Source organism: Vanellus vanellus, assembly GCF_965231255.1.
Source record: "Vanellus vanellus genome assembly, chromosome: 1".
Lineage (NCBI taxonomy): Eukaryota > Metazoa > Chordata > Aves > Charadriiformes > Charadriidae > Vanellus > Vanellus vanellus.
The window spans coordinates 7,693,477-7,711,200 of NC_138905.1; the positions used below are offsets into that span (position 1 = coordinate 7,693,477).

The 17,724-nt window shown below is 49.2% G+C and overlaps 1 protein-coding gene and 1 long non-coding RNA gene across 2 annotated transcripts in view; one reads left to right on the top strand and one right to left on the bottom strand.

Moving 5' to 3' along the window:
• CCDC3 (coiled-coil domain containing 3) overlaps positions 1–4,766 on the bottom strand; it is a gene marked incomplete at its 5' end in the record, with an annotated part of 42,244 nt that extends 37,478 nt beyond the window's left edge. The window contains 2 exons of the mRNA XM_082498765.1: positions 3,184–3,358; positions 4,354–4,766. Of these exons, the coding sequence (XP_082354891.1) occupies positions 3,184–3,358; positions 4,354–4,766 (588 nt within the window). The remainder of the gene's footprint in view (positions 1–3,183; positions 3,359–4,353) is intronic.
• Positions 4,022–7,888, top strand: LOC309686200. Its single transcript, XR_014270522.1, has 3 exons — positions 4,022–4,256; positions 5,673–5,762; positions 7,735–7,888. It is a non-coding gene; the product is annotated as an uncharacterized lncRNA (long non-coding RNA).
• The last annotated feature ends 9,836 nt before the right edge of the window (positions 7,889–17,724 follow it).

The window sequence follows — 17,724 nt, forward strand, 5'->3', positions numbered from 1 at the left end:
GGAAAAGGCAGGTTGTGCATCCCATCCCAGTGCATCAAGAAGTTCCTGCGCATCCCTTTGCCTTCTTTTGCATCATCAGACACATTTTCTGGGAGGAGGAAAAGGAGCTGTTGGGGTTTTCCTTGTTTCTCCCGTTGGGACAGCCCAGACGAGGCTGCCTGGAAGCAAGGAGCACTGCAGAGAGAAGAGGGCGAGCAGAAGGACAGCATGTCAGCGGTCACCTTCGAGTTCCCCGCTCCGTGGCCAGATGAGGCACACCTTGCAGAAGGGACCTCTCGCTGGGAGCAGCGTTACATGAGGTAAGAGCCATTCACCCATCACGGGGCTTTCTCCGCTTCTGGCTGAGCCCCCCAGAGCCTCAAACACAAATTATTCATCGCAACTGCACATGGTTCCAGCACCGAATCCTCCCTTAAAATGTTCACCCCAGAAATAGATCAAGAGTAGGGCACAGGGCCATGAGCAAATACAGGGATTCAAAAAGTCTTTTGGAATACGGGATCCAGCTGTAAACAACAGATTTCATCACTCCTTTGTTCCAAACCTACTTAGGCACACTGCTTTTTGACAGAGCCGCTTTTCAAGTTGTCCCTGCACACAGCTGTCCCAAGACCTGGAGGCAGAACCTTAGCTAATAGCTTCTGGCACCAGACCTTCTCCCCAGCTGCCTTCTGCTCTGAGGATCTCAGCATCTCCATCTCTTCCCTCCGACTATACAAAACATCCGTGATGGATTTTAACTCGCAATTTATGTCAGTACACAGCAGCTAGTGAGACCTCTGACTCATCACAGCAGCGTGAGCCTCATCAGAAGACCCTTTTCTCTCTGTCTAGATTCTTTACAGCTTGACACCATTGCAGATGTCCCCAGGCTCCCTAAGAACCTCTTACCCAAAAAGTTTCAACAATAATGCTCTGTGCAATGCTCACTTTCTGTGTCACGAAGCTGGTACGCGCCACAGTTTTCGGCTCAGGAACCAGCACGGGACCGCTCAGCCGAGCGTATTCGGAAATGGAAATTGCTTGCACTGTGATGGGATGCAAGCAGACGCGGTGGCAACTGGGGAAGTCCCCACTGGACATGACAAGGCAGAGAGAGGAGCAAAATGCTAACAAGAGCTGCAGCCTGGACACATCCATCTGCACCGGGAAGAGCTGGAGAACAAATTCCTAATACCGTGGCAGCCAGAAACACCATCCCCTGCCCAGGCCGGGGCACGCGGGTGCCGGGAGCCAGCGTGGGGCTGGGCAAACACAGATGCAGGAGCTGAATGGGAGCACAGTCAGCCCAAACTATTTTTAACCGGTGCAGAGGAAGCTTTTACTTTTCATTACGATGAGGAGACAAAGTGTCCATCAGTCGTGCTGAATTAATTCCCTCAACGGGTGGGTGTTGAAGTATGTAAAGCCCCCCAGCCCTGGTCTGTGCGACCAGCAGCTCTAATCCCCCCCTAATCTGCTCACAGCTGCAGGGGCTCAAAGAGCGCAACAGCTGAAATGCACTTTTGATACACACTCTTTCGGTTGCCCCAACTTACCCTGGGGGTTTCTGCCTTGTGATTTCCATTAAAGCTAACCGGCGAGATTCACCGCTGGCATAAACCAGCACCAACCCATCGAGATCCCCTACATTTAGCTCAGCGCGGCTAAATAAACAGTGCAGAGGCATCATGAGCAGACACTGAGAGCTGGATCTGGTGGTCCCCCAGTGCCGCTTTGCTCCCCTGGAGCAAAATCGGTGGATTTGGCAGTGGCAGTGCCTTTACTTGCCAAATATGTTGCTTGGGACGCTGGGGAGCCCGCAGGCTGGTGGGGAGGAGGCCAGAGCTTTACGCCTTCTTGCCCAGGCAGGGTTACAGCTCTGCAATCTAATTGTAAGATAATTGATTTTCTTTAAAGTATCAATCCCTGCTGCTGTCCCCAAATATATATTTGAACGTCACCGTTTCCCACTCCCTCCCCAAAATATCAGCAGTTGGAAAACGCTCGTCCACGGGGCATCCCAAGGAGCAGGGTGGTGGTGGGGGGGTGTCACTGGCCAAACGGCCACGCAGCAGCTCAAAGTTTGTACGCTGGTGGCTGGCCAGCTGGTGAAGGGAAAGGGCTCAGCCAGCTACCGAGCTCCCTCCATCCACCTCCCAAACAAGCCACTAGTGCATCTGCTGCCGTACACAAATATTGTGCCTTAGATGAATCCACAGAAGACGCAAGCGATGACACAGGTCCTGTCCATCCTGACCCACAGACACTTAAAACGTTCTCGGCTACCAGTGGAAACCACCAGACTCATAAAACAAGGTTTGGCACTAAAACAGCTCTCCGAGTTCCGCTTTTGCAAATGTATGTGCACATCCAGAACATGCACGCACATAACTGCAGGTTGCTCCTTGCTGCCAAGGAAGTATTTATTTAAATCCTTCATTTATTACACACACTACAGCCCCATAAAAGGGCTCAGAAGTCACTAACAACGGACTTCGTTGGACTTTCCATACTAATAATGTAGTTTCTTAAGGGAGGATTGTCTAGAGGGTGAACTACTTGCTGTGGCCTCCCTTGAGAGGAGAAAGAGGCATTTCATTCAGCTTGTTCAGAAGTAGGTGCCGGCGTCGCTCAGACGAACGTTGCCCTCATCGCTCAGACAAACCGTGCCCTCAAGACCCTATTTTTCCCCAGCTGCTACAAAGACAGCTTGGGGTGATTAGTTCTGAAGTAGAAGTTTATGCTGTTGTGTGGAGTTAGGCAAGAATAATCCCTTACAGCCTGTTGTGGTCCAGGCACCGCTCTCGCTACATGAAGATGAACACAGAAGTAGAAAAGCAAAGCTCTGCTCCTAAACATTTCAGCTGAAGATAAATTATGGGGTCTGCAGACAGCAAAACCAGGAACAACCTGGTCGGAGCAGGACAGGATCGCAAGCAATACTGGTTTCCAACCTATTGCTCATGAACAAGTTGATAGTGAGCTTTGCTCAGGTAAGTTGAAGAGCTAACACAGAGGTCAGCTTTGAAAACAGAGTCTAACATCTCCCCACCAGTGTGTTCCTTTGCCAATGATGCTGCCAAAGGACCAGGAAAATCAGGGAGCGGCTGATCTGCATTCATATATATATGTTTGCAAACGACATGGGAATGCCTGTGCCCACTCAGAAAACAAGCACCGGAGTGCAAATAAACCCCTTACCCGGTTGTCCTCTTGAATCTCCCAGTCACTGGAGAAGCTCAACACATGCTGCGCCTGAGAGCAGTTAGAAAACTGGAAAAGGCTGGCAAACATCCTTCTGTTCTCCTGGGTGTCTGGGAAAATCGCCTCTTGGAAGTTGACTCCGTGCGGCAGGAGGATGTAGTTCTCATCCATTCTGAAACACAAATTGCACGGGCAGCCCACTGTGAGGCTGAACAGCACTTTCTCTCCCGCAGAAGTCACCCGCTGTACTTCAGCCTGGCTCAACAAGTGCCACCAAAGTCACACTGACGGACTTTTAGCTGGCACATGGCTCTCTGCTCTCCTGGCACTTAGTTGCCAAGACGGCAATTTCCACCAAAGAGAACTGGGCCAGGCAGCAGCAGTAAGGACCTAACAGGCTCCTGCCACCCTACAGACATCAACGAAGCCCCATGAATGAGGTAAATCTATATTTTGGTCCATGGTCCCCACTGAATTTGCATCGCTTTGCCCTGGATCCCAGAGTTTAAGTAGTCCTTCAAGCAGTCAATAAATAACTCATGAAACACTTGTTTAAAGACACTGCTACAGACTGAGCACTAGACAGCATCAAACTGTTTTGTTATGCACCCGGTGTAAGAATATACCAAGTATTTCAAAACAAGCCACTGAGTAGTATTTCGCAATGCTCTTGGATTGAAGGTCACGGTGATGGCTCTGTTCCCACAATGTGGTTTATTTTCTTATTCTTTCGATGAGTCGAAAGTCAGGATCTGGGACTTGGGAGAGCCGAGAGAAAGCTATCGGGTGAGGATTTGGGGATGGGTTTTAAACTCCCGTGCCAAAGTTCAGCGAACCGGCGCTGGCCTCTCTCCAGCTCCGTGACCGTCCCGCCGTAAAAAACAAAAGCAGCAGCACCCGGGAGCTACTCAACAGCAGCTTCCCGTACCTCTGCTGCCCGGCAATGCTGGAATATTATGGGTTTCAGTGGGGTTTTTGTTGCGTTTTGGTGTTTTTTTCTCCCATGAAAGTGGGCGGACGTGCAAAGGCGAAGGCGCAGCGGGGAGAGCGGCGGCAGCGGGACCTGCCGGGTGAGCATCCCCCCGGGCGCGGAGATGCCGGGATGCCGACACCCCCCACCTCCTCTCCCCAAATTCTGCCCCCTCCCCCCCCAATCCCGGGACTCACCGGAGGAAGAAAAAATAAGCGTATCCCTGCATGACGGTGTGCGAGTGGCAGGAGAAGTAGCCGAGGCCGGTGAGGTTAAGGCGGGAGCCGGCGGGCACCTCCAGCATGCTGCCCCAAGCCTGGTCGCACAGCAGCTCGATCTCGGCCGAATAAAACAGCCCCCCCGCTCCCTGCTGGGGGCCGGCGGGGGGACCCCTCTGCCAGGGCAGGTAGTTGTAGGCGCCGTAGGGGTCGGGGTGCAGCGCCAGCACCCGCGCGTACACGATGATCGCCGCCAGCTCGGCTCGGCAGCCCTCGCTGAGCGGTCGCCACTCGGCTGGCAGCTGGCAACCCCCCCCGCCGCCCGCTCGCCCCCCCAGCCCCAGCCCCAACGCCAGCACCAGCAGCGGCAGCAGCCGCGGCGGAGGCGGCATCGCGGGCGGCTCCGCGGCCGGGCCGGGGGCGGGCGGGCAGGGGAGGGGGGTTAAGGGGGTTGGAGATGGAGGGGGACACGGACGGACAGACGGCCCGGAGCCGCTGCGGGATGCCCCGGAGGCTGCGGGGGACGGGGAAGGGGGGGGGGGGGGGGGGGGGGGGCTGGGGGAGAGGTGCAAAAGGGCCGGGATGGGAAAGACAGGAAGGCAGAGAGAGGGAGATGCGAAGGGGCAGGGAAGCGAAATGGAAGGGGGGTGGGGGGTGGGGGGGCAAAGGGGCGGGGGGGGGAAGGGGAAGGAGCGGGGGAAAGTGGAAGGTGCCAGGAGGCAGATTCCCGAAGGGCTGAGATCCAAGCAGGCAGCGGTGCAAAGAGGCAAAGGGTCGAGGGGCAGAGGGGCAGGGGGTGCAGAGGGGCAGAGAGGCGAGGAGCAGAGATGCGAAGGGGAGGGATGGGAAAAGGCAGAGAGATGCGAAGGGGGCAGAGAGGCAAAGGGGAGGGATGTAAATGAGAGAGGTGCAAAAGGGGAGGTGAAAAGGGAGGGATACAAAGGGGAGGGATGCAAAGGCAGAGTTGCAAAGAGGAGGGATGCAAAGGAAAGAAGTGGCCAGGACGGAGAGTGCAAAGAGGCGATGTAGAAGAGCAGAGATGCAAAGGGCAAGCGCACCCCGGGGGGGGGAGGGGGGGGGACAGCTGCTGCCAGGCATCCCCGGGCCCCGGGGTGGGCACTGGTGGCACCCAGGGCTTTGGGAGGTGAAGGGGTGGCTGGTAGGGCACTGGGAATGCGAGGGTCCCAGTAGAGCAGGGGACTGTGCACAGTTCCTGCTGGGAAACAAGAGCTTGGGAAACTGAAGATGTGTAGGGCAGGAAAGCTTGTAGCCCTGCTCACCCACTTCTCCCACTTCAGATGAAGGTGGAGAAAAACTTGCAAGTGGAGGAGAGCAGCTCTTCCCGGCAGCCTGCAATCGTTTTTTTTTAAGTGCATCTTGTGAGCAAGGTAAAAATAAAAAGCAAACTCGATATATTTTTGCTTCCCACCGTTTCCTCCTAGAAGTGGCTGAGGCAGCTTCAGGCTTCTCCAGCTTTTTGGCAGATGGCTCAGAGGCTGACCCTCTCCCCTCATGCAAACTTGCTGTGGAGCTTCTCCTGAGGATCCCTGGGGGGCCCTGCACCACTCGCAGCCCAAAATAGCCTCTTTCTATTTCAGTATTCTCCTTTTCCCACATCTGATCTCGCTGGGGATAATAGAGTCGGGAATGGGAATGGGACGCTTAAAAACTTTTGTTAAATATGAATATCATGGAGACAAGGTCCCACTTAAATGTCTCCCTAGCTGTGATGGTTACTAAAAGTTTGACAGCATGTCCTGGCCGATTCCTTTAATCTCACCCCCCGTCTGTAGGTCTGTCTGTCTCCATCTGCCTCTCCAGTCCTCTACAAGGACTAGGAGCTCTTGGGAGCAGAAAGCGCCCTTTTGTTCGATGTTCATGCTGTGCCCAGTATAGGGGGGGTCCTCGTGCATGACCGGTGTTTGAAATAATGTGCAAAATAATGAATCACCAGTTAAATAATGCTGAGCCAAGTTCATGACAGTGAGACAAGACTCCTTCTGTGACAAGTGTCTCCCTCTGGAATAGCTTCATCAGACTCAGCTGTGTGCCGAAGAGTTTAACAAAGGTAATATTCATATTTCATGATGGCATGGTCCTACAACGTATTTCATCATAGCTCAACAGCAAAGTTGGTTCTTGCTAAAACAGAAACAGATTTTGATTCTTCTTTTCCTAAGAAATGCTCCAGAATGACTGTTAGAGTTTTTCTAACTTTTTTTATAATATATTTCTTGAAGATCAACAAATTGCTTCACAACTTTCAGGAAAGCTTAAAACACAATCCTGAAAAGGATTTTTTTGAAGAAAATATCCCCAGGAAATCCCAACAGACCAACAGGCTCAGTATTTTTTTAATATTAACCATCAGGAAAAACTACTTTTGCTTTGGAAACTGAAGGGACTAAACTGTGGTAGAGAAGGCTTCAGAACCTCATTCAGTATTTTTTAGATACATAAAGAAGAACTAAGGAGAAAAACAAAGAATTGAGGCTGATGTTGACTTCAGACAAAACTGGGGCAGTCCTGGAGGCATTTTGTGCAATCTAGTGTACATGGAGGCCTTGGTACGAACCTCAGGTTTCTGTTGAGAAACAGTGCTTCGAGATGTTGGCAAAGTCATGAGGGTCATGTGAAGAAAGAGAGAAGTGCTGCAAGTGACAGGAGAGGTGTTCAGCCCATCCAAGGTGGTCTCTCCATGTGGTACAACTGGTGTCAGAGCCTGGCAGCTTCAGCAACATAGATCTCCTGTTGGGTGTGGGTGGCAAGATACAGGTATGTTATTACTCCAACACTGCTGCCGAGGAGGTAGAGCTCCAAGAAGCTGATGAGATGTTTGCAACCATAGGTTGGTTGTTCTTTTCCTGGGAACCAAATTCTTAGCTTGTGTGAAACACAATCGCTATTTCTTCTGTGTACACATATGAGATTAATATCTTCTGGGTAGGAAAGCCTCGTATTTAAGCTTCATCTCCATTTACTGTGTGTTGCAAGTGAGTAATGATCAACTGTCCTCAAAATATCTAATCTAAGCCATGGTCTGTTCTGCTATTCCTCACATTTCAGTTAGACACCACGTAGCAGCTGGGAAGGAGGACAGGGTGAGAAAAGGAGGGTCATGGGCAGCTCAGGCCCAAAATATGGATGTGTCTTTCCTTAATGCTACTGTTGATGGTCTAAACTAAACTGCTTTTATTTGACCAGAGCGTTTGAATCAGTGAGCCATCTCGGAAAACACAACAGCATTTGCTGGCATACGGTGGCTCTGGCTGATGCTCTCCAACTCTCTTTTTGGTGGTGATTACCAGAGTGTGGAAGCAAGTAATTAATGTTCTTTGGAATTTCTCTATCATCCTGCAGAGTGGTCGTGTTGGTGTTTTGAGGATACAGCGGGAGTCCATGGAGCTGACTTCAGAGCTGAATGAGCTGAAAGGAGGTCTCGGCCATAACTCTGAAGCAGACGCAGTCGGTACACAAGCCTGCACATAAAAATAAAAATAAAAATACCTCTCCCTTGAAAGTGCCTGATTTCCTTGTTCTCTTCCATTTATGCTTGCTGGTGCTGTGCCCAGTGTTGTTGTAAGGGCTCAGGGTGGCTTGTCTTCTCCTGTGCCCTCTGCGAAGCGTCCCCAGCTGAGACCTCTCCCTGTCAGGAGGCTCTTCAGAGACTCATCAGCGTGTAACCTTTCCTTCCCATCCTGACAAGCTGCTCTCTTGGGCTATTTGCTGTTTGAGTTCATTAGCAACCTTTAGATCAGTGTTTTAGTAAAGAATTAGAACTGTCTACATTCAGATCACAGTGAATAACAAGATTTTGCTCTTAAATTTCTCTCCACAGAACCACCGTCAATTTTCTTCTCTCTTCCTTCATTTCCAAAGCAGTAAAAAGTAACAGGAGCATCTGAATCCGTTCCAGGAGACCTCTCTCTTCCAGCTCTGGATAACAAGGAATTAGCGACACGAAGTAAGGATTTAGAAATCCTCCCTGGAGACCGCATCCTTCAGATCTGTGTTTGCTATTTCTCTGCAGGGATCCACCGGCTGATCTGAGACGTTCTTCAGTGCAGCGTGAATACTTTTGTGCTGTGAACTCAGCGTGGGTCTGACGAGCGCTGTAGCCAAAACCAGCTAATCAGAGGAGCACCAATAGAGCCAATTACCGCTCAGGCCGCGCTTTCAGCCACTCATGCATGTGCCACAGTTATTCGTTCACTTCCTCCACTTAGATACTCTTGTAGACTTTGAGACAGGCTTGTGGTTTTCCCAGGCAGGAGCTCTTCCTTTTCTTCCACACAGATATTTAAACCAAAAGTTTCTCCCTCTGGGCTGTGTCATTTTCTTTGCTGTTTCTGCGGCGATGCAGGTGATTTAAGCCTTTTAATAAAACATAGCTCTGCTCTGTCTCTCTCTTTGCCTTTAAAGTACGGACAGAGCTGAGTGTAAGTCCAGGTATCAAACAAGAGAGCACGGTGCTTGGAGTCTGGCTGCCTTTCTGATGGGTGTAGGTGATCTGAAACCTCAACCCAGCTGTCTTTTATTTATATATCCTCAGTGATTCCTTTGTAGTCCAGGGTACAAAATATCAAACCCAGATTTCTTCCCCCCTGCCCACCCCTCTTGAAACGGGGCGACCTACAAAGATGAATATTTGGCTGTCTTAATGTCCCCACAGGAAGAGATATTTTCGTTACCTTCTTCTCTCTATGCTTCCCTAATTTGAGTCATTCTTCTCATAGTTCAACATTTGGTCCATCATATTTAACTATTTTTGTACCAATGGATGGGCTGGGTGATTCCTATTTAAAAGAAATCTGTAGTTCTTTTTGTTTCTTTCTTTCTTTCTTTTGAAGAGTAATCAGGACCACGAAGAAACAGGATCTGTCTTTGGGGGTCAGCTGGGAATACACTGCTGTCTCAAAGAGTTTGCAAAAATTCACTTTAAGCACAGCAGTAGAAAGACTTTTATGCCATTTAGACTTTGAATGGAAAAGTGTGTAGAAGGATCAAAGAGTTGGTATGGATGGAGACCTTTGCCTACACCTCTATTTTATCTTTCTGCCTTTTCTTGGCCTCTTTGGCTGTTACCCTTCCCCACTGCCCATCTCCCCCATCCTGCCCTCACTGTGCCCAGAGTCCTGCTATCTTCTCCCTCTGTCCCTGATGTTTGACAAATCTCACCAATTTAAATGCAATTTCCTTTGGATATGGACCTCTGTCCTGTTAGCTGTGTCCTCCTACCCAAACTCCCATCTCAGCCTGGCTCCCTGACATCTGGGGACGTCTGGCCCTCATCTCAGACCTATCGTGGCTGAAGTAACGGAATGAGAGTAACCATCACATGATAGAGTAACCTCATCCTCAATCACTGATACTGTCATCTCATCCGTCGCTTAAGCTTACAACCTGGATGTCATCTTCACCTTAGAATTTCCTCTCTATTCTCAAGGCTGTGTAGACACTTTCCCCGTAGCTTCTCCCAGATATGGCCTTTCCTACCATTTACATAGCCAAGACACTGTGCAGGATCTTTCCTGTTCTTTTCCATGTCTTGAGTCCTGCAGCATCCTTTCCTGGGCAGACCACCCAGTGGCCCACCACTGCCCACCCAACTTTTTGCTACACACACTGTTTTTCTAGCTCCTCACTACTGAGCACATTCACCACTCATCTTTTCCCTTGGCTCCCTTGGCTACCAGCATCCACCCCTTGCTTCATGCCAGGCTCTTACAGAAGAGCTCTGAAGCAAGGACCTCCTCGGCTCTGCATTTCTGCAGCATCTGGTTCATGAGCCATGACTGCAGGTCCAAGAATAAGAATAACAACAACGTGCAAGCTGATTCCAGCCCAAGTCAGCGGAGGCCAAAAGTTGCTGCACTCAGAAGTCATAAATCAATGCGAACTGCGCTGTCTGAGCGTAGCTCCCAGTAGACACACATCTGCATAACACATACCGCTGACACAACTGGCGATGGGAAAAATATCTAAACATATCATTCCCACAGCTGTGGAGGAATAAATAAAGATGTCTAATTCCCCTGTCCCTGAGGTGAACCCCGCTCCAGGTAAATGCACTTCTTATAAATCAGAGGTTTTAAAGGCAGAGGGACCATTACGAAAGTCTAATCTGACCGGACTGGCTAGAAGATGTCACCCAGGGACTCCTGTGTCAAGATCATAACTAAATTTAGAAGAAGATAGCAGAAGAAAGACATCCAGCCCTCACTTTAAAATCTCAGATGGTGGAGAAGCAAGCTTATTCGCTGGTGAGTTGTTCCAATGCTAAAATCTTGTGCTTTTTCCCATTCTAGATTTGCCTAGCTTCACTTCCAGCTATAGGACAATGTTGTGCTGTTGTCTGCTACTTGAAAATAAAACCCTCTTTTTAGAAATACTCACCCAGTTTTGGCATTTATAATCCACTCATCAAGCACATCTTTGAACAAACTGAATCCAAACAGTTTCTTTTACTCAGTGTCTGGATGACCATGATTGTAGCTTTATTGCCCCAGATTTTCAACATCCTTTTCTCATGCAGAGACCAGAGATGAACTCTGGATTGTATAGACTGGTCTCCAAAGAGCCAGGAAGAGGGTAGCACCACCAGTCCTATTTGGTTTTCTGCTCCTTGATCCAAGAAACACGTTTATTCTCCTAGCCAGCGCAACACAAATATGGAGCAATTTCCATTGGTCATTCCTCAAGAAAAATTGTATTGGCAAAATACAATTTGCACTTTAATCCTAGCTCAGTCAAATGAAGGCAATTCTGGCCTGATTTGGGGCCAGAGCAACCATCCTTCCCACACCCGCGCACTCACACTGGGTCTCTTCAGCTGCGGGATGACAGGGGAGTGATGAAGAAAGCGGTGCTGGATGTGTCTGGGTCCTAATGAAACAGTGATATTGTAGGACTTTGGCTTTTTGTTTGGAAATAAAAAGATGGAGATGTGAAATGTTTTGCCTTTGCTTCAATAGCTCAAGTTGGGTTTTTTTATTTATATAAAAAAAGGCTCATATGTTTTCAAAGAGTTGAATCTGTTTTAATTTTTGAATCACAGCTGGAGGTAACACGTTTGACACTGTCTTCTTGTCTTCCAAAGTGAATTTCGTGCTGCTAAATGGTACCAGATTGCCAGGGCTGACTTCTCTCTGTGCCCCCAGCAGAAGAGCAGCAGGACAAACCTGAGCTGGAGAAGGGGTTGCCTTTCAAAAGGGCCAAGATGCTCCCAAACCAAAGCCTGCTCTGTCTTTGCTGAGTGCGGAGTTGATGTGCAGGTAGATGTGTAGATCCAGCAGAGGCAGGTCATCAGAGACAACATCTCTCCCTGTGCAGCCTTAGAGTCTGCAGGAACCACCTTACCTTTCCTCATCACTCAGAAACCAGCATCTGACCTCAGAGGACCTTGCGTAGAGCCCATAAGGTAATGAGAATCATCACTCTCATGTTATTGCTGATTGAGCAGGAATGGGCACACATGTCCAGGGGGTTGCATGGCCCTGACTTGGGATGGGCCCATACAGACCAACCTTCCTTCCTGCAGTTTGCCTGGGTAAAACAAAAAAGCAGAGAGAGGCACCTATAATGAGAGCTTTTGGCACAATGTATAGTTAATGCAATTGAACTCACACGCTGCTCAGTTTTCACTACTGAGTTCTTATTCTGATGAGTTAATTCCCTTTGATGTCCCTTCTGTCCCTCCCCTGCTTTCACTGAGTCTAAAATAACCCAACTGTCCATCTTGCTTATGGAGTTACTGAACTTTTAAGAGAACACAAAGTGCTCTCACATGAGGATTTGGGATTAAACCTCTCTTGTTTATGTTAAACATAACATCTTAATTCTTCCACTGCTAGAGGGCAAATGAGTCTCCACAACCCCAAATAAACCTGCTTTCAAGCCCTATAGCAAAGGTCAGTGTGATTTGTTTCTCATTACAGATGTTCTTTCCGGTAAAGTTGTCTCATGGTATATGACAGTTCTCCTACAAAACACCTTTATGCAATTTAAAGCATTTTTGGTTAAATATTTTCCATGGTAAGACAACATATGCTTAATTTTCAGCATATTTCTCTTCTGTTAAACTGCACTAATCAGTGCAATAGCTGACTTTTTTTTTTTTTCCCAGGGATGTACTACGGAACACAACTGCCTGCCATCCCTGTCTCACCCAAGACACAAGGAGCTTTGGATTTGGAGGGGGACATCCCACTGAAGCTGGTAGTTCCCTGAACCGGGTTTGACTGCAGCCTCCTGGCTCTGGGAGTACATGTACCTTCTGCACAGATGTGCATGGACATCTGGAGGGGCAGACCTGTGGGAAATGGGGGCAAGGCAGCACAGATTACTGAGTGGTAGATTTACAGGGGTGAGAAACATCCCTGCACGCTATGAAGTCCCACAGATGAAAGGAATACAAACAAGATGAGAGGTGAGGAACACAGGGGGACCTAGTAGACAGTAAATTATCCATGAGCCAGCAATGTGCCCTTGTTGCCAAAAAGGCCAATGGAATCCTGGGCTGCATAGGGAAGAGTGTGGCCAGTAGGTCGAGGGAGGTCATTCTCCCCCTCTACTCTGCACTGGTGAGGCCACAACTGGAATACTGTGTCCAGTTTTGGGCTCCCCAGTTCAAGAGGGACAGGGAACTGCTGGAGCGAGTCCAGCGAAGGGCAACTAAGATGATTAAGGGCTTGGAGCATCTCCCTTATGAGGAAAGGCTGAGAGAGCTGGGACTCTTTAGCCTGGAGAAGAGAAGGCTGAGGGGAGACCTTATTAATACTTACAAGTATCTAAAGGGTGGGTTGAAGGAGGATGGAGCCAGGCTCTTTTCAATGGTTCCCAGTGACAGGACGAGGGGTAATGGGCACAAGTTGGAACACAGGAAGTTCCGTTCAAATACACGGAAAAACTTCTTTACGGTGAGGGTGACAGAGCACTGGAACAGGCTGCCCCGGGAGGTTGTGGAGTCCCCTTCTCTGGAGATTTTCAAGACCCGCCTGGATGCAGTCCTGAGTAATGTGCTCTGGGCAATCCTGCTTTAGCAGGGGAGTTGGACTAGATGATCTCTAGAGGTGCCTTCCAACTCTGAAACTCCGTGATTCTGTGATAGGAAGTTCCATCTTAACATGAGGAGGAACTTCTTTCCTTTGAGGGTGGCAGAGCACTGGCACAGGCTGCCCAGAGAGGTGGTGGAGTCTCCCACTCTGGAGACATTCCAAACCCGCCTGGACACCGTCCTGTGCAACTTGCTGTAGGTGACCCTGCTTGGGCAGGAGAGTTGGACTAAATGATCTCCAGAGGTCCCTTCCAACCCTGACCATTCTGTGATCCTGAGGTAGATGCAGCGATGCAGAAAAATGGAGACAGCGGGGAAAAGGCAGGGGAACTGGGAGGGAAGGCAGCAAAAGACTCAAGACAGGAAAGAAGGGGCAGTGAGGGAAGTAACTGGTCAAGGAACATTTTAGGCAAAGGAGGAATAAATGAAGGAATTAAGAAGTCTGGAATTTAATTTACTGAACATCATATGGTAAAACTATTGAAAAAGGGACAGGAGAGGAAAAAAAGGATCAACTAGAATCCTAAGGTTTGGGTTTTTTAAGTGAACACTGATTGGAGGTGTGTGGTATAAACACCATCAGGGACACCTGCGTTTCCCCACAGGAGCTGTCAGCCCTTCTGTAAAACCAGCTTTCACTCAGCAGCCTCACACTGGCCAGCTGCATTGCCTCTTGTCCTGCAGAAGGCTGGGCTTAGCTTGAGTGTCATGCTCTGCCTCTCAGCTGGTCCCCCTGCTCCCGACCTGCCTGCAGCAGGAGAGCTGCTCTCCTTCATCTGCCCACCTTCCCCACCACAGTCACTCCATCTTTCCCACTTTTGTCTCACAAGCATCCCCGCGTCTACTCCTGTTTCTGGGCCATTTAAATGAAGTACCAAGAGAAGGAGAGAGGTGGGATTTCTTGTCTGAGGTGGCTTTATAAGCTGTGTCCCTGACAGTGTGGGGTCATAGCCTTCCCACCAACATCCACCAACACTCACATGAGATGTGCTCTCCACGAACCACCTGTTCCCCAACCAAACCTCACAAAATGGTTCAGTTCCCTGCTTCATTAGCATGTGGGCTCTGTATTTTTCTGTGTCTTGAGTAGGTCTTGATCTTCTCTGGTATGCTTTTGAATAGGGATTTCCAGGTCTCTGACACAGACGCAGTGTTCACAGAGCTGATGACACGAAAGCACATTCCCTCTGCCATTGTGCAGGAGGTTTATTTGGATTTTAGAAATTGCCCTCAGCAAAGGATAAAAAAAACTACACTTAACCCAGTGAGTTAACCCAAGCACATGACCAAGGTAGTGAAATGGGCTCTGATCCAGCTTCCCCACCGGAGATTGCTCCCTCTGCTCCTGGCAATCAGCTGGGTCATTGGTGAGAAAAAGCGTCCTCCTGATTCAGGGGAATTTCTTCCCCCAGGAGCTGGGTCAGCAATGCCACCAACATTCATGAGGGATTCACTTGAATGCCAGCAATGAGGGCCATGCTGCTGGTGGGTCATTTAGTTGGTCATTAAGTCCTGCTCCCGTCTTCCTTAGAACTGAGATGCTCCTACACACCACCGGCATTGCCAAGGAGGAGACACCTCTGCCTCTGAACCTGCCTTTGCTCAGTGAAATGCATCCATGCAACTTGCTGATAACCCATGGGGAGAGGCTGCCTGCTCTGCTGCTCTGCAGTGGATCGGTGCATTTGCACGCACGCAGCAGCCAGCGCAAGGTCATACGTCAAGGCCAGGAGAGCTGTCCCCTGGCCACCGCTTCAGGGATTGATGACACATGTACAAAGCAGGTGGTGTTGGAGCCAGTGAAGGCTACAAAATCCAGCAGCAGCAGTCTAAGCAAATGATTTTCTGGATTATATTCCCTGTCAGCTAAGCTGCCTGGCTCCTCCTTGGATTGCATTAACTGTTTGGGCCGAAACATCGCATTTTGCGTGTTTATCTTGGGTAGATTTCTGTGGAAAATATTTCAATGGTCTCTTCACCAGGGAAGGCTAAAGAGTAATTTCTTGTTTTGCTTGTGCTGAAGACTGTGTTCCTATGAGGAGAGGCAAGATCTTCGTATCTGGCTGAAAGGTGAGGATGGAGAAGGAGACTAACTGGAAGGATAAGATCTGGGGACCAAAAAATCACGCCTAGTAGGTCACCTATGTACCAGCTTTTTACTATATAAAGGGATTGTGAATTCACATTCATTAATGTGTGTAATGTGTAATGTAGAGATAAGCATCACAGGAAAGCCCGTATAGATGTTAATAGTTCTGCCTCTCAAGTTCCACCTCTCAAATCCTTCATGATTCAAGGACAGAGCATTCCAGGACATTTGCACGCTGAGCAGTGAAGATAAGCAATAACTGCTCTCTAGGAGGGCACAGTCCAAACTGCCTCTCAGGGCTCACTGCCCCGAATGAAGGCTTAGGAGCCAGCAGACATTCTGGTGCTACTGAAGATTTACCGTTGCTCATTTGTGTCCGTGTGCATGTAGGACTTGTTGAGATACCAGGAAAGACCTTCTCTGCTCTTCCCATTTCCAACGCAATAGTTAGAGAAGAGCTGCCTTCTGCAGACACCCTGCTAAAAACCCAGCTGTGCAGAGGCTCACTGGAGCTGGGCACAGGCGCAGCATAAGGTCTTGCAGGAGTCTGAAACACTTAGGATGGGCTTTCACAATGTAGAGGGTCCAAACAAATTGTCCCCACTACTTGGAGGGCAGTCCCATTCCAGGAGTTACTGGGAATAAGAGTACACAGTCACTTGCAGCCCCTCCATCCTCTTGCTGTGAGTTCGCTGCTGAGGTTCAGCCCCGAGCCTTGTCTGCTGCACAGGTGATAACATAAACATAAGGGGAAGGAAAATATCTCTTTCACAGAGATGTATGTTAATCTCCAGTTCTGATTAAATATATCCCAGCTGCTAGGAACAGCTGTGAAAGATTTTTTTTTCTTTGCCTTTTTCAAGTGTGATGCATTCCTCCTCTTCTCCGTCCCTCATGAAGGGGGGAAGAAGAGCATCGGATAAAAGCCTTGCTCCAGGGCAAGAAAAGATCCAAACTGCAGCTCTGCATAAATCTGTCACTTTGATTCCCCTGAGAACAACTACAAACTTGAAAAATGGCACAGTGAAGCAGGCACAGGTGTTATCTCCTCTTTTTTTAATTGTTAAAAAAAAAAAAAAAAAAACAAACAACAAAAACAGGAAGAAAAAGATTTTGTGAGCAGCCCCCAGAACACGATTTCTTTCACTCAGCTTTAAGTTTCATTAGCTCTGCCAGGACTGCCTCTGTGTTGATAAAAATCGTATTTATAAAGTAGAAAGGAAATGGGGAAATTGTCCTGTATCAGTAGCTGCTGCAAAATCCACATTAACCACCCTTTTCTGCTTCTGCTGTTTTATTCTCTCCCTGAAACAATTTCTGAGGCGATTTTTGCTCTCTCTCTCACTTTTAAATGCTAATGCATCAAAGATTTGATGGGTTTGTCCTGGGGGTGGGAGGGCAGCCTCTGAGGAGGCTCAGTGATGTCTTTCACCCCAAAGGTCAGCTTTGTATCCTGCATTAAATTTGGCTCTTTTACTCGAAACAAAGAAACACTGTTGTTACAAACACTTCTCCTCTCCTCAATCCGGGCATTTTCATCCCCAAACGCTTCAGCAACAAGTGGCCAGATTTCACCCCGGCCAGCGGAGGCGGCCATGGGGGCCGAGTTCCTCTTTGCTGGGGCCCAACACAAAGATGCCCTGGTGGCACCCTGGGAGGACCCACAGCGCCGAGGAAGCTTAGAGGCAGGGGCTGTGCCGAGATGGGTGGAAGGAAGGTGAACCACCCGCATCAGGGGCATGCGGCTGGGCCCCCCACGCTGGCAGGGATGGCACAGGCGGCCCCTTGCCCTGCCGGGGGGGGGGGTCCTCTCACCCCCGGGCCACCCCACGCAGACCCCGGCTGGCTGCAGCCCAGCTCCACAGCCCCTACCTCTGCCCCGTAATCTTTCATGCTGTCATTAAGCAGGAGGGGGTTTCGTTTAAGCTTCATTGTAAGAAGGAAATTGCTTTTGCCGCTGCAGTCCCAAAGGCTGCACATTTCTCAGGCAGTTAGACCTTTATCAGGCTCTACGCTGCAGAGATAAGGTCTGCCGAATATGTGCTAGCTGACACAGACTGACACAGATGTATAGCTTAAATAACATAACTGAAACGCTTTGAAGTCCTTTTTTTCTTTGTTTGGAACTGGTGGGTTTTTTGTTTGTTTATTTATTTGTTTTAAGTCCTTGCCCAGTTCACTGGTGAAACTATACTTGCAGTAAATG